The sequence below is a fragment of the Ambystoma mexicanum genome, chromosome 12, assembly GCF_040938575.1.
Source record: "Ambystoma mexicanum isolate Mex_15411 chromosome 12, UKY_AmexF1_1, whole genome shotgun sequence".
NCBI classification, from domain to species: domain Eukaryota; kingdom Metazoa; phylum Chordata; class Amphibia; order Caudata; family Ambystomatidae; genus Ambystoma; species Ambystoma mexicanum.
In genome coordinates, this window is record NC_090936.1 from 89,813,972 (window position 1) to 89,840,520 (window position 26,549).

At 47.7% G+C, this 26,549-nt stretch overlaps 1 protein-coding gene across 1 annotated transcript in view; it reads right to left on the minus strand.

Moving 5' to 3' along the window:
• The window catches only part of DNAJC2 (DnaJ heat shock protein family (Hsp40) member C2), a 630,220-nt gene that overhangs the window by 84,556 nt on the left and 519,115 nt on the right, over nt 1-26,549 (minus strand). Inside the window, exon 14 of the mRNA XM_069628062.1 lies at nt 23,909-24,009. Within this exon, the coding sequence (XP_069484163.1) occupies nt 23,909-24,009 (101 nt within the window). The remainder of the gene's footprint in view (nt 1-23,908; nt 24,010-26,549) is intronic.

Below are 26,549 nucleotides of genomic sequence, written 5' to 3' on the forward strand. Positions count from 1 at the left end.
TGGCCTTTCTCAGTCTGGTTTTAAAGGCTCAGTTGGGCAGACCTGGTATACTCACCTGCAAGGCAGTGCGTGGGGTCCCAGATCCCTTCAAAGGACTTTCTCTAGCTCTTTACCAAAACTACTTCAGTGGTTCGGCGGGCAGAGCTGGAACACTACTGCCAGGCACTGCCCTGGGTCCCAGACCCCTTCGATTTGGCTTCTCTTGTGTGGATGCCAGACCCCTTCAAGTGGGCTTCTCGTACATGGGGCCTCAACCCGTTTAACTTGGCTCCTATTATTTGGGTCCCAGACCTTTTCAATATGGTTTCTCTTATTTGGGTCCCAGATCCCTTCAGTATGGTTTCACTTTCTCGGGTCCTAGACCCCTTCGACTTGGCTTCTCATTCTCGTGTCTGAGAACCCTTTATATTGGCTTCTCGTTTTCGGGTCCCAGACCCCGTTAAATTGGCTTTCGGCTCTCGGGTCCCAGACCCCGTTAAATTGGCTTTCGGCTCTCGGGTCCCAGACCCCTTTATATTGGCTTCTCAGACCCCTGTATATTGGCTTCTCTCGTCCCTTGGTGGTTCCCGGGCTGCCCTGTACCTTACTTGTGGGATCCCATTCGCTCTCCTCAGGCTTCTCCGCGTCTTCCGATAGTTCTTCGGACTTTGTTCCTGTTTGCGCCATGCCGTATGCGGCATCCCAGCGCTTCCGGGAAGCACGGATGCTCATATCTACTGGACTGTCTTCCGCAATGCTCTTACGCAGCGGAGATTTCAGGCCTCTTTCGACTTTGGTTCTTTTGTCTCCATTGGAGCAGGCATGGGCACCGTAACTTCTTCAGCCACGTCCGGTCAGCAGCTGCAGGTTCTGCTTCGCCGTCCGCAGAATTGTAAATTTTCTTGCGGTGCCTCCAGGGAGGAACTGACTGCCTCTGGCGAGGTACTGACTATCTGTTAAGTTCTTCCTTGCATTTTCATTATTCTGAATGGATTGCAACTAGAATGTCCATTTCAATTCTCCTGAGGATTCTTCTGTACTCTGCACATCCTCCTTGTCCCAGTACACTGAGATGACAGTTCAGTGGAGTCAAGGTTATTCTTCCTCATCTCAATACTACAGGTACTATGGGTACGGCATAAGTACATAGGGGAGCTGGTACGAGTAGGAAGATATAAGGAAGGAGGTATGAAAGAGGTGGGTACATTGGGAAAATACGTCTGTCCCTGATGTGATCCCTGTATCCCAGAAGGGGAATCAATCCGCATGAGATCCTCCCACTGAGTACCACCCCCAGGGACACGATTGGGTAGCGGCCTCACGTCCCTGGTGTGAAAACCACCAGAGGGTTTTTAACAACCTTGTCCCTAGGATCCCGTACTCAAGTGACCAGGGAAAGGTCATCACTTTTAGATCCCGACCCTGGGGGTGGACAAGTGAGGGATGATCACCTGGGTAGGGGGTCCTCAGGGAAGGGGGAGAAATACAGTATGGCGAGACATGGTATCCCCCTAATTCCACAACCCATCTAACCCCTATCCCTGCTTATTTTATGGGAAACACAGCTCCCATTATTCCTCCCCATCTTACATTGGCCACACTACTGAGCCTAGGAAGACGAGGAATACAGTCAGGCAGATTACCTCCACTGACTTGCACTGGCTATCCTTGTAATAAGGCCAGGCAGAGTCAGGCACGCAATCCCTACTACATAGACCTGTCACTTGTTAACACGCCCGTTGAGAAAAATAAAATGTGGCACGCACAGGCACACAGTGAGCGAGGCTGGGTATGATAAGGTACAAGCTCTTTCGGTGCTGATGCATACCAGGTGATGAAAGTCAGGAGGTCAAGAGGCTGATCTGCAGTTTGGAGGATCGAGAGGGATCCAGGTGAGAAACCCTGCTTTTGGGAAGCCGTAAGCGTTCCAAGACTGAAACCGAGCGAGCAGAAGAAAGAAACCGTCAAGGTACTTGAAAGCAGCCTGTGACCCCTGGAAACAGCGTTGCTTGTGGTATGAAGAGCGACTGATGAAAAGAAGGGTGATAAACGCAACCAGTGAGTTATCGAAGAAAACAAAAGTCTGGTTTGTGTTGAAAGCAAAAGTAACTAACTCAAAAGTTGAAGGTTGCACATATGCCGATAAAACGTGTAATGGAAAGGACAATTGTTGAACTATAAGCAGAATGGATACAAAGTAACAGAGTGGTCATGCAAGATGAAAGCGCACATTCGAAAGTCTCTGAAATGTTCTGAGTTGATTGGGGTACCAAAGACAAGAAAGCAACGGCGATCTCGAAAGAAAGTTGAATGAATGAAAAGCCAGCAAAATATATGAATTCTGAAATAGGCCCAGAATCCAAACGAAAGAAAATTAACTACAAATGCCCAGAAGGAACAAGTTAATTAACTGTAACTGTTGTTCTCCAGCATGGGTCTGGCATGGATTCACATGCTCATGATTATTCCCCGTCGTCAGGCCGGGAATCCTCGGTATAGAAAAAAAATCAGTATCAGTTTCGTTTCTGATCTGTCTTTCTTAGTAGTAACCAATCACTGGTCTCTGAGTCATACTGCCCCCAGCCAATGACTGCCCCCTCCCTAAGCCCCGCCTCCGGCAGCCATCCTCAGGTTTGGTAGCATGTAAAGTGGCAGTATGACCAAGTGAAGAGCCGCAGAGGGGTAGGCGAGAGGGTTCGCATGTGAATCCATGCCAGACCCATGCTGGAGAACAACAGTTACAGGTAAGTTACTTATTCCTTCTCCAGCATGGGGTCTGGCATGGATTCACATGCTCATAAATAAGAGAATACATAGCACACATGCACAACCACGGGAGGTGGCAACCGGCTCAACATTAAGCAATACAACAACTCAACATTAAGCAACTCTTACCTCCTCACAGGGCTCACCTTAGGCGAACAGGTTGCGCAGCACTGCTTGGCTGACCCTGGACTCCTGCCGGGAGTCCCGATCGACGCAGTAGAATCTTGTGTAGGTGTGCGTCGACCTCCACGTCGCAGCCCTGCAGATGTCCAGCAGGGGCACACCAGACAGGAACGCCGTGGTAGCAGCGATCGCTCTGGTCGAATGGGCTCGCGGACGGCCGGGCAGCTGTCGGTTTGCCAACCGGTGACAGTGCATAATGCAGCCGGAGAGCCATCTGGAAATGGAAGTCTTCGAGAGAGCCTTCCCTTGATTCACAGTCCCAAAGTTCACAAACAGCTGTGACGTCTTCCGAAAACTCTTCGTGCGGTCCACGTAGAACTTCAGCGCTCTAGCTACATCCAGCGAGTGCAAAGTCCTCTCGGCCAGCGACGAAGGCGACGGGAAGAAAACTGGCAACACCAAGGGCTTGTTGAGGTGGAAGTCCGACGGCACCTTGGGCATAAAGGAGGGGTGTGTCCTCAGCACCACCCTCGTGTCATGAAAAGTCAAGTATGGAGGCTTGCAAGATAGGGCCTGGATCTCTCCCACTCGTCGTGCGGAGGTGATGGCCACGAGGAAAGCGGTCTTCCATGACAGGAACTTCAAAGGTGCTGAATGCATAGGCTCCAATGGGGCCCCCATGAGCCTGGTCAGCACCACATTAAGCTCCCACGCCGGGGCAGGAGCCTTCACCGGCGGAAATGATCGGAATAGTCCCTTCATGAATTCTTTCACCAGGCAATGAGACCACAAGGACGTCCGTCCCGTAGTCCTAGTATATCGGGAGTTTGCTGGCAGATGTATTTTGATGGAGGCGTGAGCCAGTCCAGCTTTGGCCAGCAACAGTAGGTACGGCAGTATTTGAGGGGCCGTAATCCGCAGAGGATTAATCTTCTGTGCACGGCACCAGACAGAGAACCTCTTCCATTTATGTCCGTAGCACTTGAGAGTTGAGGACGCCCTGGCCTTTGCAAGAACCTCTCTGCAGTCGGCCGGGATGTCGTACCCTCCAAACTCTAGTGCTGCAGGAGCCAGTCCTGCAAGTTCAGCGACTCCGGGTTGTGGTGAAGAATGGCGCCTCCTTCTCTGGAGAGAAGGTCTGCGTCTGTCGGCAGCTTGACTGGTGGGGACGTTAACAAGTCCAGAAGGTCCGGGAACCAGATCTGTCTCGGCCACGCCGGTGCGACGAGGATCAAACTGCACCGGGACCTCTTGAGCTGGTTGATGAGCTGGAGCAGCAACGGCAGCGGAGGGAACGCATAAAGAAATAGGCCGTCCCAGGGGAACGAGAAAGCATCGCCCATGCTCCTCGGCTGGGGGAACCTGCTGGGGAACCTCCGGCACTTGGAATTTGTCGCCGTCGCAAAGAGATTGAATTGGGATTCGCCCCATCGTAGGAAGAGTCAATCCACTTGATCCTGGCGTAGTGCCCACTCGTGGCACGAGCGTAGCACCCTACTGAGTGAGTCGGCGATCGTGTTTTTTATTCCTGCCAGATGAAGAGGCATCAGAAACATCCCTTGGGCGACGGCCCAATGCCACAGATCCTGGGCTTCCTTGGATAGGGCCAGGGACCTGGTTCCGCCCTGCTTCTGGATGTAGAACATTGTGGTGGTGTTGTCGGTGAAGATCCTCACCACCTTGCCCTTGAGGGACGGAAGAAAGGACCTGAGGGCCCAGAACACTGCGCGGGGCTCCAAGATGTTGATGTGGAGAGACTTCTCCTCCGGGAGCAAATGGCCTCTCGCATGAAGATCTCCGGAGTGCACTCCCCAACCTTCCATGGAGGTGTCCGTCGTCACCTGGTGGGCTGGGGTCTGAAAGTCTGTGCCCGCCGACAGATGGGAGCGGGTACCCCACCACCGGATCGCCTGACGGAATGTCTAGTTGAGAGGGATCCTGTCCTCGAAGCTGCCCGTCGACTGGACCCAGCGGGCGTCGAGGAACTCTTGGAAGGGGCGCATCCGAAGCCTGCAAAGGCGCACCAGATAAATGCAGGAGGACATCATCCCGAGGAGGGATTTGGTAGATCTTACCCTGGCCATGCCCGTGGCCAGCAGACGCTGCACCTTGCCCAGAATGGTCCTGGTCCTTTCCTCAGACGGCGAGGCCAGCCGCGCCACTGTGTCGAGCTTGGCTCCCAGAAACAGGGCGACTTGTGACGGAACCAGGTGGGATTTTGGAAAGTTGATGGAGAATCCCAGGTCCGTGAGCAGCTGGACGGTCTTAGCAGTGTGCTCCACGGCAAGCTCCCTTGTCCTTGCCCGGATGAGCCAGTCGTCCAGGTAGGGGTAGACATGGATCCCCTGTAGGCGCAGCTGCGCCGCCACCGGTGCGAGGCACTTGGTGAACACCCTGGGTGCCGACTTCAATCCGAACAGGAGGGCCTTGAACTGGTAGTGCCGCCCTTGGGCCACGAACCTGAGGCACATTCGGTGTCTTTAGAATGGGGATGTGGAAGTACGCATCCTCCAAGTCCAACGACGACAGGAAATCGCCCTCCTCCATCTGTCCCAGCACGTGCTGGAGGGTGACCATACGGAACTTCTGCGCCTTGATGTACTTGTTCAGTCGTCATAGGTCCAGGATGGGGCGCCATCCTCCTGTCTTCTTTTTTACGAGGAAGTACCTTGAGTAAACTCCGGAGCCCCGAAGCCTCTTTGGGACAAGCTCGATGGCACCCTTCTTGAGCATTGCCCTTACTTCCAACAATAGTTGAGGGACGTGATTTTCCTTCCTTGCCACGGGTGGAACGCGAGGGCACTTCTTCTGAAACTCGAGGACGTGCCCTTGGGCCAGGGCGTCCAGCACCCAACGGTCGGTGGAGATGGACTCCCACACGCTGACGAACCTCACCAGCTGGCCTCCCACCGGGGTGCTTCGGCAGGGGCCCGACCCCACGGTCGGGTCAATCTAGTTTGGATGCCACCTTGCTTCCTTCACCTCCCCGCCGACGACGGGCACCACCTGACTTGCCGCATCCCCTGTAGGCTTCCTGGGACGAAGATCTTGCCGCTCGGCGGTACGTGGAGGAGCCACTGCCGGATCCCTTGGAGGCAACTTGTCTGCCTCCAGAGCTCCGAAAGGACGGCCGTCGTTGTTGGAGCACTCCCAGTGCCCGGGCAGTCTCTGTGTCCGTCTTGATGGCCTGAAGGGACTCGTCAACCGCCTTCGCAAACAGGTTGTTCCCTTCGAAGGGAATGTCCAAAACCTTGGTTTGTACGTCCTGGCGCAAATCCGTGGCCTTGAGCCGTCCTCGTCGTCTCAAGCAAACGCCGTTGCCCAACTGACGAAAACCGGTGTCGGCGATGTCCGTTGTCACCGTGATGGCATGGTCCGAAGCAATCTCACTCTTCTGTAGGATTTCAAGGGCCTCAGCCCTTTTGGCGTCCGGAAGGAAGTTCAACAGAGGGGCGATTTTGAACCACAACTCCCTGTCGTAGTGGGCTACGATAGCCAGGGCGTTGGCCGCCTTGATAGTCGTCGCTGCGGATGAGATGATTCGATGTCCCATCGTGTCCAACTTCCTGCCCTCGCCGTCCGGCGGGGAAGTTGATGTCGAGGCCGATGCCCCCCCAGCTCTTCTTTGCCGCCGCGGAGACGACCGAATCCGGGGTAGGTTGCGCCCGAAGGCACAATGGGGCAGCGTCAGGGACCAGGTACTTCTTCTCGTACCAGTCCCTCTTTGCCGGCGCCGTGGCAGGGTTCTTGAGGAGGGCGAGCCCCTCATCCCAGATGTCATCAAGAAGCAGTACGGCGAGCACCGTCTTTCTTTTACTTTTAGCCTCGCGCCGTTGGTAAAGGAACCCTTCCTTCTTCTCTTCTGGGCAGAGCTGGAAGAGCTTGGATGCCATGGAAATCATGGCATGAAAGGATCCAATCTCGTCGGGCGGGGACGCCCGAGCAGGGGGCGACGGGGGACACGTCGCCTCCGTCGTCATCTGTACCTGTCGAAGCCGTGTCCGTGCCTGTATCATCCCCGTGGGTAGTAGACCGGGGGGAAGGCAGAGCAGGCCGCAGAGGTGGGAGAGGTGGCGTACGATGCGTTCTCCTCCTCTTATGCTGTGGACTTTCCGAAGGTCCTGGCTCCGGTTCCCCCGTCGGGTCTGGCTCAGGTACCTCCGTCGGGGGGAGGGGCAACCTTGTCCTTATCTCCAAACATAAGGACTGAATCGCTGACAAAATGGCCGCCGAAGTGTCCTGCGGCGCCGGAAAAGACGGGCGCGAGGGCTCTTGAGGAGCCTTGTCGGCGACCCCGTCGCTCTCGTCGTCGCCCTCGTCGGGATCCCTCCCGATGGGGTGGGCCGCTTACACGAATTCGATGAGCTCTTCTTCAGAGGTCATGTCCGTATCCACGATGGCCACCAGCCCCTCCCTCACCTTTTCCAACGAGGACTTCGTGGGGGTCTTCTCAATGGGCCTGAAAGACGACGACCCTCTGCGGTGGCAGGGAGAATCCGGGTCCTGAGGGCGCCTCCACTGGTGTAGCCTCCACAGGCTGAGCCAGGGCCGCGGCGACATCCTCAATCAAGGTCTTAGCAGGGTGAATTAAGGCCATCGTCACCTTCTGGCCTGGGGCCTTCACCTTGGGGGGAGGGTCCGAGCCTCGCTCCCCCTCTGCCGGAATCTTCGAGATTGACCGGGGCCTCTCCAGAAGCTTCGCCGGGTTCTCGGACTTCCTCTTACCCGAGCCAGAGCGTTGGCTCGTGGTTGATGGCGCCGGGGAGGATGCGCCCTGTCTGGCAGCCAAGGAGCCCAACCGCTCGGCGCTCCCGGTGCCCGCGGTGCTTAGCCTTTTGTTGGGCCCCAGTCCCCGGGGCGCCCTCACAGGACTTAGAAGACCGCTCGGACTTCTTTTTCTTCTTCTCGCCTGACGGGCTCTTCCTTTCCAGCCAGTTGGCGAGACGGAGGTGGCGATCCTTCATCGTCCGCTCTGACATGTTCCCACAAAATGCACAGTCCTTCTCCGTGTGCGTCTTGTCATCATGGAGACAGATACATAACAAATGCTCATCCTCCTTGAAAACATTCTGAAGCTGGCATCCAGGGCAGGTCCTGAACAGCTTCCCGGGCATCGAGTTTCCTTTCTCCTGGGCCATGTCCGGGGTAGGCCTCGGAACTTCTGGAATCCTCCAAAAGCGTAACTCGACGAAATCTTCACCCTTGAGGGGCGTAGAAAACTCCGAAACGGATCCCCGTTGATCGGATGTAGAAACGGTGGTGCTTGAGGCTCTATTTAACTGAAAAATTAGAAAAATCTCCTGAAAAAGCGCAAAAACGCAGCAAAAGCTCGAGAGCTACAGCACGAGGACTCCCAACACTTGAACGTGCGGTAAAAATCTGAGGATGGCTGCCGGAGGCGGGGCTTAGGGAGAGGGCAGTCATTGGCTGGGGGCAGTATGACCCAGAGACTAGTGATTCGTTACTACTAAGAAAGACGGATCAGAAACAAAACTGATACTGATTTTTTTTTCTATACCGAGGATTCCCGGCCTGACGACGGGGAATATGCATGAGCATGTGAATCCATGCCAGACCCCATGCTGGAGAAGTATTTGTTACATATGAATTTTAGAAAAAGCCAAGGCGGCAAACCGAGGAGAATAGGAAACTACAAGTACCATGAGGCGTTGGTGTTGTAAGAGGAGGAGAATTGTGGATTGTAGAATGAAAGAGAGAGGTCGAAGTGGTAATGCAGAGGTCTATGTAAAATCCTTGCAGTTTCGAAAAGTATTTGGCAGTGGAAAAAACACCCGAGACAAAACTGGGGGAAGGGAACCCCCACAAAGAGAAAGCCAGACTCGAGCCTGACAGAGGGAAGCCTGTGCAGTAAAGGTCAAAAGTGGAATTGTATATTTATGACGAGGCAGACAAAGCCTAAGGAAGTGATTGAACTACCAGATGCTTGATGCCCAAGCCTTAACTGTTATATTGTGGCAGTAAGCCAAAGTGTGCAAGACTGAAAGAACTGTGCCATCCACCTATACTTTTTAGGAAACTCTCTAGACTCTGTGGTGCTGAACGTGGGGAAGGGATTTGTTACTTAAAGCCATTCTGACATTTCTTTTGAGACACACTTTTCCTTTTGAATTCCCTTAGCACATTTGTCATTTTGAGAAGCTTAGGTGTTCTTAGCATAGGCCCTTTTATTTTGACGAAGACTGACTTGGACCGTTTTGCTATTTATTTAATGGTCGCGATTACTCCCATTCTAGAGTTAGGGCCAGTTAGGAATTCTACCAACCCAACCAAAATACTAAATAAAGTATTCGAAACTTGTATCCATTGTGTCCGCCATTGATACACTGCCTTCCTTACACTGGCCTCATGGAACGACATCACAGGATTCATCACAGTAGCCATGCAGTATTGGAGGTACTTCTATGGCTGTGCAGTAGTGAATTTTTTAAATTTGGATGATGTGTTTTTAATCCTGCAAGATTTGTATTAATTAGATGCCTTAGATGTATGCATTTCATGATAAAATGTACAGAGTTGCTACTTTTATGGTCTAAACCGAAATCAAGCTAATGCGGATGATGCATGTGCGTGTTTATGTTGAATATCTGTTAAAAATTTGCAATTAAAAAAACTAAAATAAGCCTCTTCTGTAGCTTCTGAATTAAAAGCAGATTGCTAGTTTGCACAATGAGGCCAAATATTCACCATACAAATTAAATCAATCATAAAACCTCTGCTAAAACACCTTACTTTGGTTAACAAAACACAATCACTTTTTTCCACTGTATTCCAAAGTCAGATGGTGTTTTGAAACCTAAATTGCAAACAATATTTCAAACAGCTGCACCTGGGAAAATATTTCTTCAAGTGCCCGAGTTGCCGACTGATCTCCACTCCCAGCTTCACCACTTACTCCTAGGTGTTAAGATGGACTTCTCAAGGGTGTAGCCCTGATCTTTCCGAGTGAATTCCTGCCACTATCATTCCCACTCAGATTTACTCCTCTTTTAAATGCCTTGTCTGCAGGCTCTCAAGCTCTCCTAGCCACTCTCTTACTGTTGGCTACTCTCTCCGGCCCCCCTGGGCAAATCTCTTTTCTTTCTGAGTGGGCTGACCTTTCCTCCTCCCTCCTGACCTCTACCACTCAACTCCTCCTCTTTGGTGACCTCAACATCCACCTTGATCCCTCCTGTTCCTCATCTTTGCTCTTTTGCAACCTTTGTGATTCCCTGTCCCTCTCTATCCTCCCCTCTGGCCTGAGGCACTCTGCAGGACACACACTTGATGTCCTGATCTCCTCTGGCCTCCCCCCATCTATACCTCTGACCACTCCTCTCTCCTGAAGTGACCACTGCCTTCTCTCCTCATCTCTCACTCTTCCCCCCAAGCCAAGCACACCCCAACACTGCCACCTATCTTCCTGGACATCCGACCTATGAAGCGTGTGTCAGTTGAGGCTTTCGCCGCTACCTTCTCTCCCCCTCTCCTCCTCTGGCTGACTCACACCCGGACACAACCGTGTCCCTTCTATACTCTTCCATTTCTGATACTCCTGAAGCTCTTTCCCCTGTCATGAGGATCCGCTTAAAGTCCAAAGCCAAGTGTAATTACTGGTATGACTCCAACCTAGCAACACTTAAATGTAAGTGTAGGGCGGCTGAGAGAAAATGGAGGGCTTCTTGTTCATCCTCTGACAAACTGGTCCGTCGCCTGCTCCAAAGGCAATACCGACGCTCTGACCGCACCAAGAAGAGAGTGTCCACATTCAAGACCGTGCTCTGCGGCATCTAACAACATCGGCTGAACTCTTCAAAATCTGCAAGGAGCTTGCCAACCCTGCTGCAGTCTCTACCCCATTTCTTACCATCCAAGATCTCTGCAACTTGCTCTCACTTTATCTCAAAAACCTAGGAGATCTTGTCTGCCCTCTCCTCCCCTCCCCTTCCTATACTCCCTCAGTCTGCGCTTGCTACCCCCCGGCCTTTAACCACCCCCTCCCTCCCTCCTCTTCCTTTCCTCTCCTCTCTTCTCCCCTGATGAGGTTGCTAGACAAGTCTGATCTATGAAAGCCTTGTCAAAACAGGTTCATCCCTGTTCCTCTACAACCATCATGGACCACATTGACACCCTCACTCCGGCCCTTGCTGATTTTTGCAACCATTCCTTTGCTTCAGGATCCTTCCCCTCTCCTCTGAAACACTCCCTTGTGCATCCTCTTCTCAAGAAACCCACAGCTGATCTTTCCTGTCTGGTTAACTATCGCCCAATCTCCATTACTCCCTTTCTGGGCAAACTCCTGGAAAAGCTGGCCATCTCTCAGATTAACCTTCATTCTAATTCTGTTGGCTGTCTCTGTGATCACCAGTCAGGTTTCAGAGCAGCCAGAAGCGTGGAAACTGCTCTCCTGAACATCCGTGAAGATCTGCTCTCAAACCTTGATTCCAACATTCCCTCTGTCCTCATCCTACTCGATCTCTTGTCTGCCTTCGAGACAGTCAACCATACCATCCTACTCAACCGTCTCTGTGAGAACCTGGGTATCACTGATCAGGCTCTGGCCAGGCTGACCTCTTTTCCTCTCTGATCGACCCTCCCAGGTTCAACTGGGCACCTTCCCATCCTCTATCTTCCTCTCTACCTGTGGTGTTCCCCAGGGGTCTAACCTCTCACCCTGGCATTTCAACCAATACCTGGCAACTATGGCCCACTGCATTGCCACTATGCTCAAATTTCCAGTGCTACGCTGACGACTCATTTTCAGGCTGCCCTCGGCCACCTCCTCTCCCTCCCTCATCGCTGATTGCCTAACTGCAATTCAAGATTGGTGTGCCGCCAATGATCTTTGAATGCCAGCAAGACAGAGATCCTCCTCATCGGCAACCCTTCTCCGTCCTTTCCTCTCTCTCTGGCCGGCCTTGCTTGGCCCTCCTCATATCCCCACCTGTGAGGCTAAGAACCTCCGGGTCATATTTGACTCCACACTTTCCTTCTCCGCCCACATCTCTGAGGTCTCCAAAAAGTCAAACTTCCTATTGCACTTCCTCAGAGGCACTTTTCCTTTCCTCTCCTCTCCTCTCCTTCCCCCAGAAGCTCACTGTCTCCCAAGCTCTGGTTCTCTCTAGGTTGGACTATTGTAACAGCCTCTTTCTAATTCTACCTGCCTCTACTCTTCACCCTCTGCAACTAATCCAGAACAGGACTGCGAGACTTGTCCTTGGCCTCAAGCCCTGGGATCGTATCTCTCCAGCACTGAAATCTCTCCATTGGCTTCCAGTTGATGCAAGGATTACATTTAAAACCCTGTGCATTGTCCACAAGGCTTTCTGGGGCCTGTGTCCAAATCCCTTCAGCTATCCCTCCGCAAATACCTCCCCTCTCAAGCTCTTTCGCTCCTCTAACTCCCCCAGGGTCAGTCGTTTCTCAAAGCAACGAGCCGGTGGTAGATCTCTGTCTACGGCCGGGGCCTCCCTCTGGAACAGCCTCCCTGCCACTCTAAAACTTGATGAGAACCATCTCTGGTACCAGAAGCACCTCAAGATCTTCCTCTTTGCATCTGCCTTTGCTCCCCCTCTCCCTTGCTGATCAGCTCTCTTGGCACTGTGCATCTGGCCACCCTCCGTCCCCTTGGCCCAGTTACCTGCTCATCCTGCCACCCTTCTGCACGGCCTCCCAGCCACCCCTTGCACTGGGGACTGTATATGTACCCATACAGTCCCCCATTAACCATTTTCTTCTTTTTATGCACTTATCAGACTTAACCAGTTCTGCTGCCGTAAACACAGCACTTGCCACTTGCTGGCTGCAACACCCCTGATTATTGCTCCATTATATATTTTATTTGTATTTATTGTTATTTATCTGATTATCCTCTGCACTTTCCACTTTCCCCCCTTCCATGCACTTTTCCCCTTTCCCATGCACTTGCGCAATTTCAATGCAACTGGGCCTAGTAAGATCGTGGTTTTGTTCTACCATGTTCCCCTCCCTTGACTTGCCTTGCCGCGCTCTGAAAGACTTGTGTACGAGCGCTCTATAAATAAACTATCATATCATATCATATCATTGCCTGGTGGATAGATTTCAGGAGGCCACCCTAGTTATAGTGAACAGGGGAAATATGAGGTTAGCCAAACCCAATCAAGGGAAGCGTAGAGAGTGGTTAAGGCTTAGTATCATGAGAGGCGAGTAGGGTCAGGGGTCCGCAATGAGTCCACACTGTGAAATACATAATGATTCTACTTAGACAGTTAAGTACAAACATACTATATTTATGGTAAAACCAGAACACTAGGAAAATAAATCCAGCAGGTGATATCACAGAACACCCTAAAATAAAAAATATTTACTGTCACCTTTGGTTATAGTAATACACACAATTCACCTACACACCTGAAAGGGAAGGGAAGTAGTTATGCAATGAGAGAACCAGTCCACAAGAATAGAAGCCCTAACTTTATTAGTCCAATCCCCAAGTTAAATGGGGCCTTGTGCTTAAAAAGTTCACAAAGTTCCTTTAGGAGAGGGAACAAAAGCAGGAAGAGTCCTTGTGGTGGTGACTAATGTTCTACAAGACTTCGCAAGGATTTTACTGGTAAGTAATATACTTTTTCTATCAGTTAGTACAGCTTTTTAAGACAATGTTTAAAAAGCGAAAAAATTGAATAAACACAAGTTTATTCTACGGTTTATTATAGGGGATGGCTTTAACTATTTTGTTTGTTCACCACTGTGATGAATCCTGCGGATCCCTCACTAAGACCCGACCTAGAGTCTCCTCCCAAGTGGACAGAGAAAGGCAGACATTTTCCGATGCAGACATTGGTGGTGGTGGTGTTCTGCAGGAGGATCACCTGAGAGGAGAAATGGCCCAGGGGAATAAGAGGACAAGACGCTGTATTCATCTTCCACCAGGGAAGATATGTCAATGATACCAAAGTCTGTAATGGCTTGTTGCCAGAGAGAACTTTTTACTTCCCCAATTGAACTTCTTAATGTGGGTGAAACCATTCAACGACCCTTAGCCACTGGAAGAAATAAAAACCATTTTAAAAACAGGACGATTCATAAAATTAAATGCTCCCCTACATCCCAGAGGAATAGTAAGTAAAAATCTGAAAACAATACCAATTTAGAATTTAAAAAGCTTTATCCCTCTGTAAAGTCAAGTATGTTTAGTTATACTTGTGATATTCCATTAAGGAATATAATGAAAAGAAATGAGCATGAAAACATTTCCCTTAGAAAAACTGATTTTTGCACTATGGACTTCAAGTCTCATAATCCCCAGGGTACTTGGTCAAAGAGGGCCCAAACTGCAAAATGCAGCTTGTTAAGGAAAATGACCCACACCTGAGAGAGACTGGGAGGCTTAAAAGACCCCCTCAGGTGCAGGTCAAGAAGAAGGAGCAGAGCAGTAGTTGTGGGTGGAGGAGTTGTGAACTCTCCACTTTGCAGCAGAAGCAGAGATAGGAGATGGATGACCCCGGGACCAGTGTCGAGCAGTAGATGGTCCTGAGAGAGACCTCACCTCCGGAAGCCTGAATTGCAGAGGTCGACTAAAAGAAAGCATCAGAGAGGGAAGCTTGCCCCCTAGGGACCTGAATTGCACAGGCTGCGCAGCGGGAAGCGAAATCTTGGAGTGATTTCCCCCTGGTAAGGTGGTCTCCGGTGGCAGGCGAGCACCAGAAAGTCTTTGGAGCGAAGGAAGCTCCGTGTGTAAGTGGCGCGGGAGCAGCGGCAGACTGGATGTTGCAGATTGCCGGGCCGCGAGAAGCTGCTAAGGAGGAAGACCTGGGAGCAGCGAGGGAAACTGACGTGCACACCATACCCAGTGAATTCACTAAGCAGATGTGACCCTGGAGTGCTCCGCAACCGCTTGTGTGCTCAGAACAGGTACTTGAATAATAAAAAGCAACGGAGTAGAAAGAAAACCCTGAAAGAAGGCAATTTTGAATACCGAATTGACAAAAAGCAGAGAAAGCATTATTTTGTAAAACAAACTGTCTTTAAGCATACAGGGTTGTGTGAGAACCAGCAGCAAGAGATGACAATCATAGAACCCAATACAAATTACCATTGCCCAAGCCTAAAAGAAAGTTAAACCAAGGCAATTCAAAGCTAAATCATATTGCCAAAGTCAAGAGGGGGCGAATAGGAATCGCAAAGTTTGTGGCACATGTTTAAACAAGTGCATAAACTAAGCTGGTGAAAACCTACATTGCCAAAGAAGAGATAAAGTAAGACCACGTTATTGCCAGTATTTAGTTTATGAAGTAGTGAGGAAACGAGAGTGGCAAGAAGGCTGCCCTTTTGGTAAAGGAGTTTCAGAAAGAGTGGAGCATAACTTGCAGAGGTCTTGGAAATCACAGAGGTATAATAAAGGGCACCTATGTACATTTGGTCTTCCCTGAAGAAATTCTCAAACATGGTGCTGTGAAAAAAGTGACATTGTGAAGTTGTTTTAAGCTGATCTTAACCAAAGAAGCAATTATTTTTCATAATTGCCTGACCTGGCAGGGGAGTATACCAGGTCAGAAGTTGAACACTGTATCCTGTTCGGGCAGGGGAGTATACCCGAACAGAGAACTTTGAAGTAGTAGGCATGGCATGGGAGTAAACCAGTTGTAATTGAAGTAGTAGGCCTGGCATGGAATTAGACCAGGTGGAGGTTGCAGAGGTGTATAAAGTAGTGTTCACAAATTATCCTGACAAACGTTCATTGCTGAAGAAAGGATTGTATCAAACTGCTGCAGAGGTGTCTAATTAGTATGTGGTTGAAGAAGCAATTTTGACAAAGACAATTTATGTTAATTCTACTGAATTGAAGAATTGTTCTGGATGTATGTAAAGAAGATTGCTTTCCATAATATTACAAGTGGAAGAGAAAGAAACCTTGTTGAACAATCCTGAACTTTTGGAACTTTTTGTTGCAAAAGAACTGCATTGGAACATTATACAAGACAGGATTTCCTTATTCTTTTTGGAACGGCTAAACCATAGATTTGCAAAATCCTGCTTGTATCTGGGACAAGGGAAAATTCACCCAGATTATAAGGAGAGAAAGTTGTCATACAGCAAATCTAACTGTTACAGTTGCTGCGTTTGAATTGCCACATATATATTACCTTGTTTAGTTCATGTATGTATAAGTGTGAGGGACAGAAAACGTTTGTTAGAGTGTTTTCCTTCGTTTATATTAGGCAGGGAAATCCTAATCAGGGTAGAGTTAGTGAGGCGTTTATCCAACCTTCTAAGTTAAATAAATGGCGCCTTATGAAAAACCTTCACAAAGTTGTCCGCCTCACATTTCTGACCCTTCACACCACACCTTTGGTCCGATTTTCCCAAATTACTCGGCTGGTCGACTGGCAGTAGCTGAAGGTAGGTTTTCCCGCTGTTGAGTCCAGTAGAAGATTCCCAGGAGCTGTGGGTGCAAGGAAGATTCTGGTCAGATCCAGGAGCTGAGTGCAACCCCTTTTCAATGAAGAAATACCTAGGGCACTGATGCAGGCCTTTTCAGGACACTAAAAGATGGAGGGGAGCCAGATCCAGCAACAGCCACCGCACACGTGCAGCAGCAGGCATCTCTCCAGTCGTGAACACAGGTGGTCTTCCAGGACAGTATCCATTGATGCTGGAACTTGGCAAGAAGGTGATTTGTAGGACGAGCTGGCAAATACCCAGGCGAGAACATGGAATGGCGATGCTTCTGGTGTGGTAGCCCAGTTTAGAGCTGGTCAGTCCACCAGGTAGTCCAGGGACACTTCCGAAGGCTCAAAGCTGCAGGAAAGTGAGAATGCATAAAGACCTGTACCAGTCCAAGGGTCGAAGCACCCACGAGGGCCTTCTTAGATCAGGTAGTCCAGCAGGGCTTTACTGGGACAGTTGCAGGAAAGGTCACCAGGCTTTTTCACGAGTCGTCCACGGGTCTTCCGTCAGCTGCACAGCTACACAGGATACTTGCCTCAGCTGCTGATCTACTGGAATGGCTACAGGACTCCTCTTATCCTAAATTGACGCGAGTGATCAAACTCGGGCCTCAAATAGCAAGGACCCGCACCACTCACTCAGCCAGCAGTGGACAAATCAGGGTCCATTGTGGCTTTCTTTCGTGCATGCGCACTAACTCGCTGGGACTAGTTTGTGAATTGGGCCCAGTCCCAACATACTTCCTGGGTCCACACACAAATGGCATGCACTAGTCCGTGAGAACAGCAGCTTTTCCCGGGTGAATACAGGACCATATTATGGATGTCCTGAACTGAGAGGGCAGGAAGCCAGCGAACAACAAGCGAAAAATCTTGTGGCACGGCTATCTTTGAACACTAGCCACTGTTAGTAACCAACGTGGTAGATGCGAATTTGCATACTAAAATATAGCAAAACTGGTAAAACGATATCTGCTGCCACCAGCTTGTCTTTAGGCACATTAAAAAGTAACCGAAAATCCTACAGGTAAGAGTCTAGGGTGACACAAGGTGATACAAAAAGTATCCCCATTGTAGAGGGGAAGGCTTCACTTCACTGTAAAAGTCAGGACAGGGTAAAAAACAAAAGCAAAAGGTTTGGGGGACCATAGAATATGGAGATAAAAGGTCCCTAAACGATAAATCTTTCCTAACACCAGACAAATAGGTTTATCTCACAATGCCTTTCCTGTCAGAATTAGAAGCCCCTACAAGTGATTTGTCTCACACTGTCCGCCACTACCATAATGTCTCACTCATGATATTGCCCCACATATAATACTAACAGTGATCTTTCATATATTGTACATTAAAAAGTTAATGTGTCGCTTGGCTTACTTCTGTTAATGCAACTTCCCATGATCCACTCGAGTATCAAAACATATTTTGTGACATTATCTTCCATGATGTTAATAAATATGCACATTCAGGCACAAAATTGTTTCCTGCCCAGGGCTCTGCAAATCCCAGCGCCAGCCGTGTTGCAACATGCGACTCCTAAAATGTCAGAAAATCAGTAGAAAGGCTGAAATTATATGAAATAAACACGTGTCTAACTTTTGTGACTTTTTCACATTTGTTAGACTGGATTCCTACACTCTGGCCTGGTGGACAGATGTGTAGAAGGCCACCATAGTTAGAGTGAACAGTGAAACTCTGGGAGCTGTAGCCAAACCAATCAAGGTAGCACGGAGAGTGGTGAAGGCGAAGTCCCAGGAGAAAGTGAGTGGGTCAGGGGTCCACACAGTGAGTAATCAAAGATTACACTTGGACAGATATAAAAATACACTATGAAAATGACCAAGAACAGGTAATATTACTCAACACTAATATTAAAATGTATACCTCGGAGGTTTATAGAACTAACTATTGCAATATTTGGAAAGATTATTGCGTATCACTACTAAAAACATTTGACATAGATGAGAAGCTACTTATTGAAAATCCAGATGGTGCGAAACAAAAGCTAAATGAAAATGAATGGATTAATTTATGGGTCGATTGTCAGAGATATCATGTAATGAAAGTTGGTTGTTTTGGAATTAAAAAATGGAAAGATATACCAAAATGTCCATTAGAATTCCTGCACCCTGTGTATAGGAATGCCCTCTTACGAGTTCGCCTGAATCTCTGGCCAACAAAATCTGTGCTGGCAACATGCTCGATAAATCAGGAGCAATCGTATATATGTTGTTTCTGTAATAATGATTTAAAAAGTGAAACCTTGAAACATCTGTTGACAGTGTGTGTAGCTCTGATATAGTTAAGAAAGGCTTGCTTTTTTAATTCTTTGATGGTTTTAATTTTTTATCACATGAAGAAATGTGGATAAGAATTTTTACATCGGAAACAAATATGTTTAAATTTAGCTAGTCACTTTTTTAAACTCTGAATCTTTGAAAAGATAAATCTAAGTATTTGTCTTGACAGATTGATTTAGTCATAACTACGCAATACCTTTTCTTTTTTTACTTTTGTAAGAATTTCTTCTCATTTTGTATACTCTGTGTAACTGATTTTGATTATAATGTAAAGGCTGTACATATTTCTTATTCTTTTGTTCCATTTAAAATAATTGTGTGATTCTGGACTCTTGCATTTTTTGAAAAGGTTAATGTTTTAACCAAATCAAATACATTTTTATAATAAAAATACATATATTATATTAGAAATCACAGTTTCCAAATACGAAACAGGCGACGCATCTACCGCGGAAGCCCAAATTGGAGTTACATCAGTCCACTGGATGACCCAGGAGCGCTTCTGAAGACTACAAACTGAAGGGCACCAAGAAGATGCAGAGAATGGTTGTTACCACCACTCCACAAGGGTCTTCTCTAAGATCAGTAGCCAGATAGGGCTCCACCGAGGGTGTAGCAAATGTTTGTCACCAGTCCTTCTCTGGATCGGACCATGAGTCTTCCAAAGTCTTCACGGCTATGCAGGATATTTGCCTTCTCTTCAGATCTCTGGGAAATGGCTGCAGGACTTTTCTTATCAACTCACAGAAACTCAGCCCAACCAATGGAGGATCTGCCCCTCACACCCACCCCAGCAGTGGTCCAATCAGGGACCAGTATTGGTGAAACTCATGCATATACTTCAAACATACAGAAACCAGCTTGTGGATTGAGACTAGCCAGTCTCAACCCATTTCCTTGCTTGCAACTCTCATGGCCTGCACTAGCCCACGAAATGCACTGGTTTCCCGCGCAAATGCATGACCCTAAAAGGATTTTCCTGACCTGGCAAAGGAGGAAGAAGGCTAAAAGACAAAATGGCCAAAGAACAAGCAAAACACGTTGTGGCATGGCCACGTTAGGACACTAGCCACAGTTAGTAGCCAAATTCAGAAAGCTCAAATAAAATGCAGTAAAAATAGTGAAAAAGTAACTGCTGCCACCAGCCTGCCTCTAGGCACATTTAAAAGTAAGCAACAAATCCTGAGTCTAGTCTATGGTGATACAAAAGTATCCCCATTGCACGTCACGGTGCTGTGTGCAACAGCAAAAGTTACCAAAAATAGAGAACATGTAAAAAGAATGAAGGAAACAGTTTCCCAGCACTGACAATCTGAAGGACTAGTCAGTTTCCCCATAACAAGTGAGCAAAAGGCCAATAGAGTTAAGCTGAAGGATTCATTTCACTGCAAGAAGTCAGTAAAAAGTGCAAAAACAAAAAGCAAAACGTGTGGGGTCCATAGAATATGGAGGGAAAGTTTCTAAAAGAGAACACTTTCTGTGAGGACTCAGACATGGGAGGCGGACACATAGGTCATGTTTTATCACAAGTTGCTATTTATTAAATAATAAAAAGGTATGATAAATGCCTATCCTTCCCTAGCCTAACAAGGATTTCCCTGCCTGTCAAACTAATATTAAAAGAAAATGACTTGGTGTCCAAAATGTCTGTCCCTCACACTAATACATAGAACATAAATCAAACTATTTGGCAACTTCAACATACATGCAAATATAAAGAAAACAATTCTTATGATCCGAGTTGGATCCCCTCTTCCCCAGATCAATTCAGAATATGTTAAACCCAATTTAAATTTAATAAGTTATTTTCCCTCGCCAAGTTTCATTCCAAGAAGAATATCAAGTTCTTTGTATCAAAGTTATACTTCACTTGACAAGGGGACTTCCATATGATCACAAGGTTTCTCAGTCTTATGACAATTGCAATTGTTACAGGCTCCACTTAACAAATCAAAAAGCCACTTTCTTCATATATCAAGTTGAAAAGTCAATTAAACCGATTTCTTTCTCAGGAGATCAAATTAGTTTTCACCACTTTACATTTCGTCTTCATAACCACCACCTGAATCAGGATAGATCATTCAAATTTCTAGTTTAGTCAGGATGGTTATGTACCAGTTCATCAAAACACTTTGGTGGAACTTCAATTATTCCTTGACTCATGTTTTCAGACCTTATGCAGACACAACTAAACGGGATGTTTATACACTGTTACCTTTCTTTTCCAGTGCCACCATTACACCTATTTAGAAGACATATCGCCACAATCTTTAGAAACAACCCTCTGCATACTCTACGCACGTCAAATTATGTAAGTCACAGAGTTCAAGTGTTGTTAATATATGACCGTAACCTGTCATGTATAGCCTCATACAATCAAACAATACTTTCCTCACCTTTTTCCATTTCCTTCTTTCCAATAGGTTACCACTGTTTGACACGCGGATTTAAATAAGAGAATGATTTGCTTTTGTTTGGAACAAACCTCATACTAGCTATTGTACCCCTGAGGAACCGCCAAATTCAAGGCGGGAAAACACGTGTCAGTATTAGGCTGGCCATAATGTATTGCAAAAAACCAATTCAAGTTTATTCACAATGAATTTGGAATGCATCACATTGAATGACTTAATTCAATGAAGATAAGAATGCAACAATTGGATTAAATTGCGGCCAAGTAAAGCATACTAATTTCTTTTTGAAGTGAATTCTTTTTTTGATATAATCTTGTTGACTGTGACATTCTTTGTGGAAGCGCGAGTTACACCAAGGTCTAGGTTTGTTTTTTCTATTTTAAGCTTTTTACCTCTGCAGTCTGAGGGCAATAGACCTTTAATTTGCTGCTTCTTCCCCCCCAATAAATTGCTTAACGTGGAGTAGCACCGGAATCAGACAAAGACTGCTTTCTCTTTTTACAATTACCTTGATTAGGCCAACTCACTGGTTCATGCTGGCGTCTCCTCCGGACACACTTCCTCTGCTTTACTGCTCATCGGGTCAGTCCACACGTTTGACAGCTATGGTCGGCTTCCAGCAGTCTGTCAATGGCGCTCCCTCTGCTCCACACGCACTCCACTGCAATACGTACGGCGGAGTGAGATGTGGGACACAGAGTACTTCTCTCCCTCAGCACAACCGGTCTCAGCACTGCGTCCCACTGCGAATCCTCTGCATCTTTTGGGCACCACAACTTCAGCCACAGTCTCCACATGGCATCCCGCTTTCAGTATAGCGGCAACGCCTTCCTCTGCTTCCGATACTTCTGCTGCCTCCTTTCATCCCACACCTGAAGGTCCTTTAAATATTTAAATGTCCAGCTCAGGTGTGGGATATTACAACCACTAGGCTGCATACTACATTCTGGTAACTCGAGACTCCCCTTCCATGTCCCAGTACTAAGAGGATTAAGGGACTGGAAGTACATAATGCTCTTAGTTCAATTAACATGATCTTTACTATCTTTTACAACATTTTGTTCAAGGGATTTTGGCTTATGTTTAATGGAATGGTTTAAGGGATGAATGGTATAAGGGATTTAAGGTTTGTTAGGTTTATAAACCGAACCCCATGTAGAATCAATACTACTAAATGTAGTAGCATTAAAAAGAAAGACAAGATGCAATACTCTGCGGTTAACACTAGAAGTCGGCCTATATGCACAGCATGTGATTTTAAGCGGATTAAGAAGCATCAGAAATTCAATTATATTTATGTGCACAGTTATTCATGCACATTTATTCGGCTCCAACAGAGGCGGCTCCACAAACTGTCTGCAGGGGAAGCCAATGAAGGCAGCAGACAGCAACAAAACTGAGTGTGGGTGGGGTGTAGAGCAATTACTCTACTCCAGAAAGCCCCTGTCACTCTACCTTACCTTCCATAGCGTAGACTGCCATATACTTTAATAATACATACTTAGGAAGACTTGTGACCGCTGTAAATGGATTGTAAATGTAGCCTTGTGATGCATATGCTAGTGCCACACATGTAGGGAACAGAACTTTAGCTCGCGGCGCATCTAGATAGAAATGTGGTAGTTAGCAAGTACCACACTCAGGATTCTGAACTTTAGCTCGCGTCGCATCTAGATAGAAATGTGATAGTTAGCATGTGCCACACTCAGGATTTTGAACTTTAGCTTGCGTCGCATCTAGATAGAAATGTGATAGCATATGCCACACTCAGGATTTTGAACTTTAGCTTGCGTCGTATCTAGATAGAAATGTGATAGTTAGCATGCACCACACTTAGAATTCTGAACTTTAGCTTGCGTCGCATGTAGATAGAAATGTGAATGTCAGCATGTAGCGCACCTAGATGGAATCCCTTAATTGCAATGGACAGCAATGCCAACTAACCAACCAACTAACAATTCCATCCCTCTGCATACACCTCTCAAACTCTAACCAAACACAACCACAACCACAAGCCTAATACGCAGCAATCCGCACAAACTTCACAACAATGCAACAACAAAACAACAACAAAACAAACCGCACATAGACTTGCACAACATAACACGATGACTACGGACCGTAAAACACCCCAAGCCCAGCCAACGGACCCACCGGGCTGAGGCTGCCAACAGCACATCACTGCTCTCTTGCACTTTTCCAGCTTACTCCCATTAACCCACCCCCTCTGCTCCCCTTTTTCAGAGCCGCTTTAACATTAACATTAAAACATTAAGAGATACAAGTTCACCCCTTTGGATCAGGAAGTAATAATAGGACTGATTTTCTGTGCTACTACACTTTGGATTTAAGCGCTATATAAATCCTAATAAAATACAAATACAAAATACATGTACTACAGGTCCAAACATATTCATGGAGCAGTATGGATGAAATCAGGGGGACAGGCTCCTATGAGTATTTCTTAGTTTTGTTGGGGCTACTTTTATTCCCTATTTTAGTATTTGCCTATTTTTAGGGAGTAAAAGTGGCCAAGGCACACTTTATCTGTACGTCAGAGGAAGGTGATAAAGGGAGTGGAAGAAAGAGGCATGGAAAACAACGAGGTCGCAAACAGGTAAAACACACATCAGATTCATTAAAAGCCCTGCAAGGATGGCACATTCCAGCCTCGAAAGGCTTCCCAATATCCCCATTTGGCTCATACTAGGTTTCTCTGCCCTCTGCTTTTTAACCACAGCAACAGTGGTTTGTAATGCTTTGATATTCACACCAGTTCTAATAAACTCTCGTTTCATTATGAAAGCACCAAAGTAGCATGCCTCTTTATGCCATTCATTACAGGACAACAAGAACAATGCATTCAAGGCATTTAAAAAATAACAAGTTATATAGTTACCAAGTCTCTGTAGGCTCTTAGCTTTACTAATTACATCTTTAGCATTCCTTTTTATCCCAGAAGTAGAATGCAAATTCATGTAATTGGCAATGACCTCCCACCTAAAACACATAAGCACAAAATTAGTGAGGGTAGAAGACAAGTGGAAAATAAAACTAATAGCAAAGGGAATTGACTAGGCATATCAACGCAATTATTTTACGGACTTTCAATACCAGATTATGAAAGGTTGTTACCAACATATGATATATTCTGTTTGTACCAGGCTAGTACTGTACACCAATATATATAGTATAAAGTAGCTCTAGTGACATTTAACGGATTTTGCAAGTCACTGAAGTTTGAATGCAGGCCAAGTTCCTATATAAGGAGTCACAAAGGTGGCACGTACAACGACTGGACTCCAGAATGAGGTTTACAGTATTTATCTTTACAGAGCAAAATGAACAAAAAAGTCAGCTAATCTCAGGGATGACCAAGCAAATTCCCTCATCCTCGGTAGCCCAGGGTGACTGCCGCTCTTTTTTCCGCACACTTGGATGCATGATTTCCTGGGCCCGGTGTCCAGGGCTATCTAACACCAATAGTCTGCCACATGTCCTAATGCAAGTCAGCTCCATGGAATCCCTCACTGATGAATCTCTGCCTGGCCGCCGGCAGCTCTTGGTACAACTCAAGCTTCTCAAGTTGTTTGGGGCTGTGCCAGGAGTACCCACTATGACTCAACTTCCCATGCCCCCTTTCTACTTTCAGGGATGCATCCCATGGTCAGCTTTCAAGTTCCTCACTGCTCTGAGCTTCATGCCGCCTCCTTTCTTCTCAGCCTACCATGGCCAACCTGGTCTCCTTGTTCATTCCTGCACTTGCTGTTTTTACCACCTCCTACAGCTGTGAGCACCTCCTCCTTGGGGTCAGTACCACCTCCTATTATCACGATCACCTCTGCCTCTCATCACCTCCTGCTGATAAAACCTGCGCCAGCACTCCAACCCCTCCTGGTGTTACCCCCTGTAAAGACTGGAGGGTGGGTGTCTGTACTTCTGCTCTCTATATGGTAGAGGAGAGGCACAGAAGACCCCAGCCAAGATTCTCTATTATGGTAGCAATGGACGAGCAATCAAGGCCTAGCTTCTCGGGAGGTGATGCGGGCTGGTTCTTAAGTACAGTTGTAGTCCCCAAGCCCCCACAAACACTGTATTACTGAAAACACAGTCTTTATATAATATTCAAAGGTATGTACACTGTCACAATAACTCACTTTGTGCTCAGGAAAATCAACAATGGTAAATATCTACAATTCTAAAGTGGTACCACCAATATTATTAGATCTCATTAAAGTGGATCCATAGCAATGTAAAAATGTCATACAGATCAATAAAGAGGAAACCAGCAATAGAGAGGAAGGAAAGCAAGATGGTTGAAACAATAGGCAGAGTACTGAGTCAGCTACTTAACTACAGTTCTGTGTGGAGATCCCCCCCCCCCACCTGGGCAACCTGTAAAATAAGATGTATAGCACAAGCCCAGTCTGTATATTGTTCAATAGTCTTATTCCCTCCTAGAATGTTTTTACCCTCCCAATGTACCTGGTGGAGTAGAGTTCTTCGAAGAGGCGTCGACAGATCCTTCTTGAGTGACCCCCTTTAAAGCAGGAGTCACGGATCGTCGAGAGGCGTCGAGGAAGGCAAACTTGGCGTTCGGCGTCGGGGAATTGACGACCGTTCTTGAGTGCCCTACTTTTAAAGCAGGAGTCACGGGTCGTCGAACGTCCGACGGTGAACAGGGTAGAACAGCGTCAATGAGGCGGCAGCTTCGATCCGAGCGGTGCTCGTCGGCGACGGAGCGTTGGCGTCCTGCAAGCAAGAGGCGTGCGGGGCACCTTGGTGATGATAGTTCTGGACCGCAAAGAGTGTAAAGAACTGTGGCCCAGCAAGGGCGTCAAGTCGCCGAAGTCTTTGTAGTCGTGAGGTGGCGGGAAACCCACCGGTGGATTCTCCTCGGCGCGTTGGTCGTCCTCGACTTTCCCCTGCGGGATAAAGTGGTCAATGGCACGGACAAGGAAGTCCTTCGATTCAAATGTTCTTAGGCAAAGGAGCGGGCGGCTCCGGTCGTCGGCGGCACAGCGTCAAGCGGTCCCCGCGTCTGGGCAACACAACTTCGACGGGCCTCCAGCGGTTACACAAACCTACGAACCCTGGTCGACGGCAATGGACTTCGACGGCGGCGAAGTCCGGGTGCTTCACTTCGATCTCCTCGGCGGTCCCGTCTCGGGTCGGCAGCCTTTCGAGGGTCTGGCGTCCAGGGAGCTTTAGCGAAGGTTTAGCAGTGCTCGATGGTCCCTCGGAGCACGGGAAGAGGGCGCCTTACCAGGTCCTCTCTTGGATCAGTCTTCGATGGATTCGGCAGGTTTCAGATCGGTCGAAGCAAATGCAACAGCAAGTCTTCTTCCAGCTGGGCGTCAAGGATCAGCAGTTCCAGTTACTCTTAAAGTGTAGACACAGCTTCTGAACGCTTCTGAACAATTTCCAGTGGTGAGGGGTCCCCAGATATACTATTCTGTCTCTCATCCACACTGCTGGGTCACTCTCAGCAGCCAATCATACAGAAGGGCATTCATGCAGTCAATCAGCCAATCAGGCAT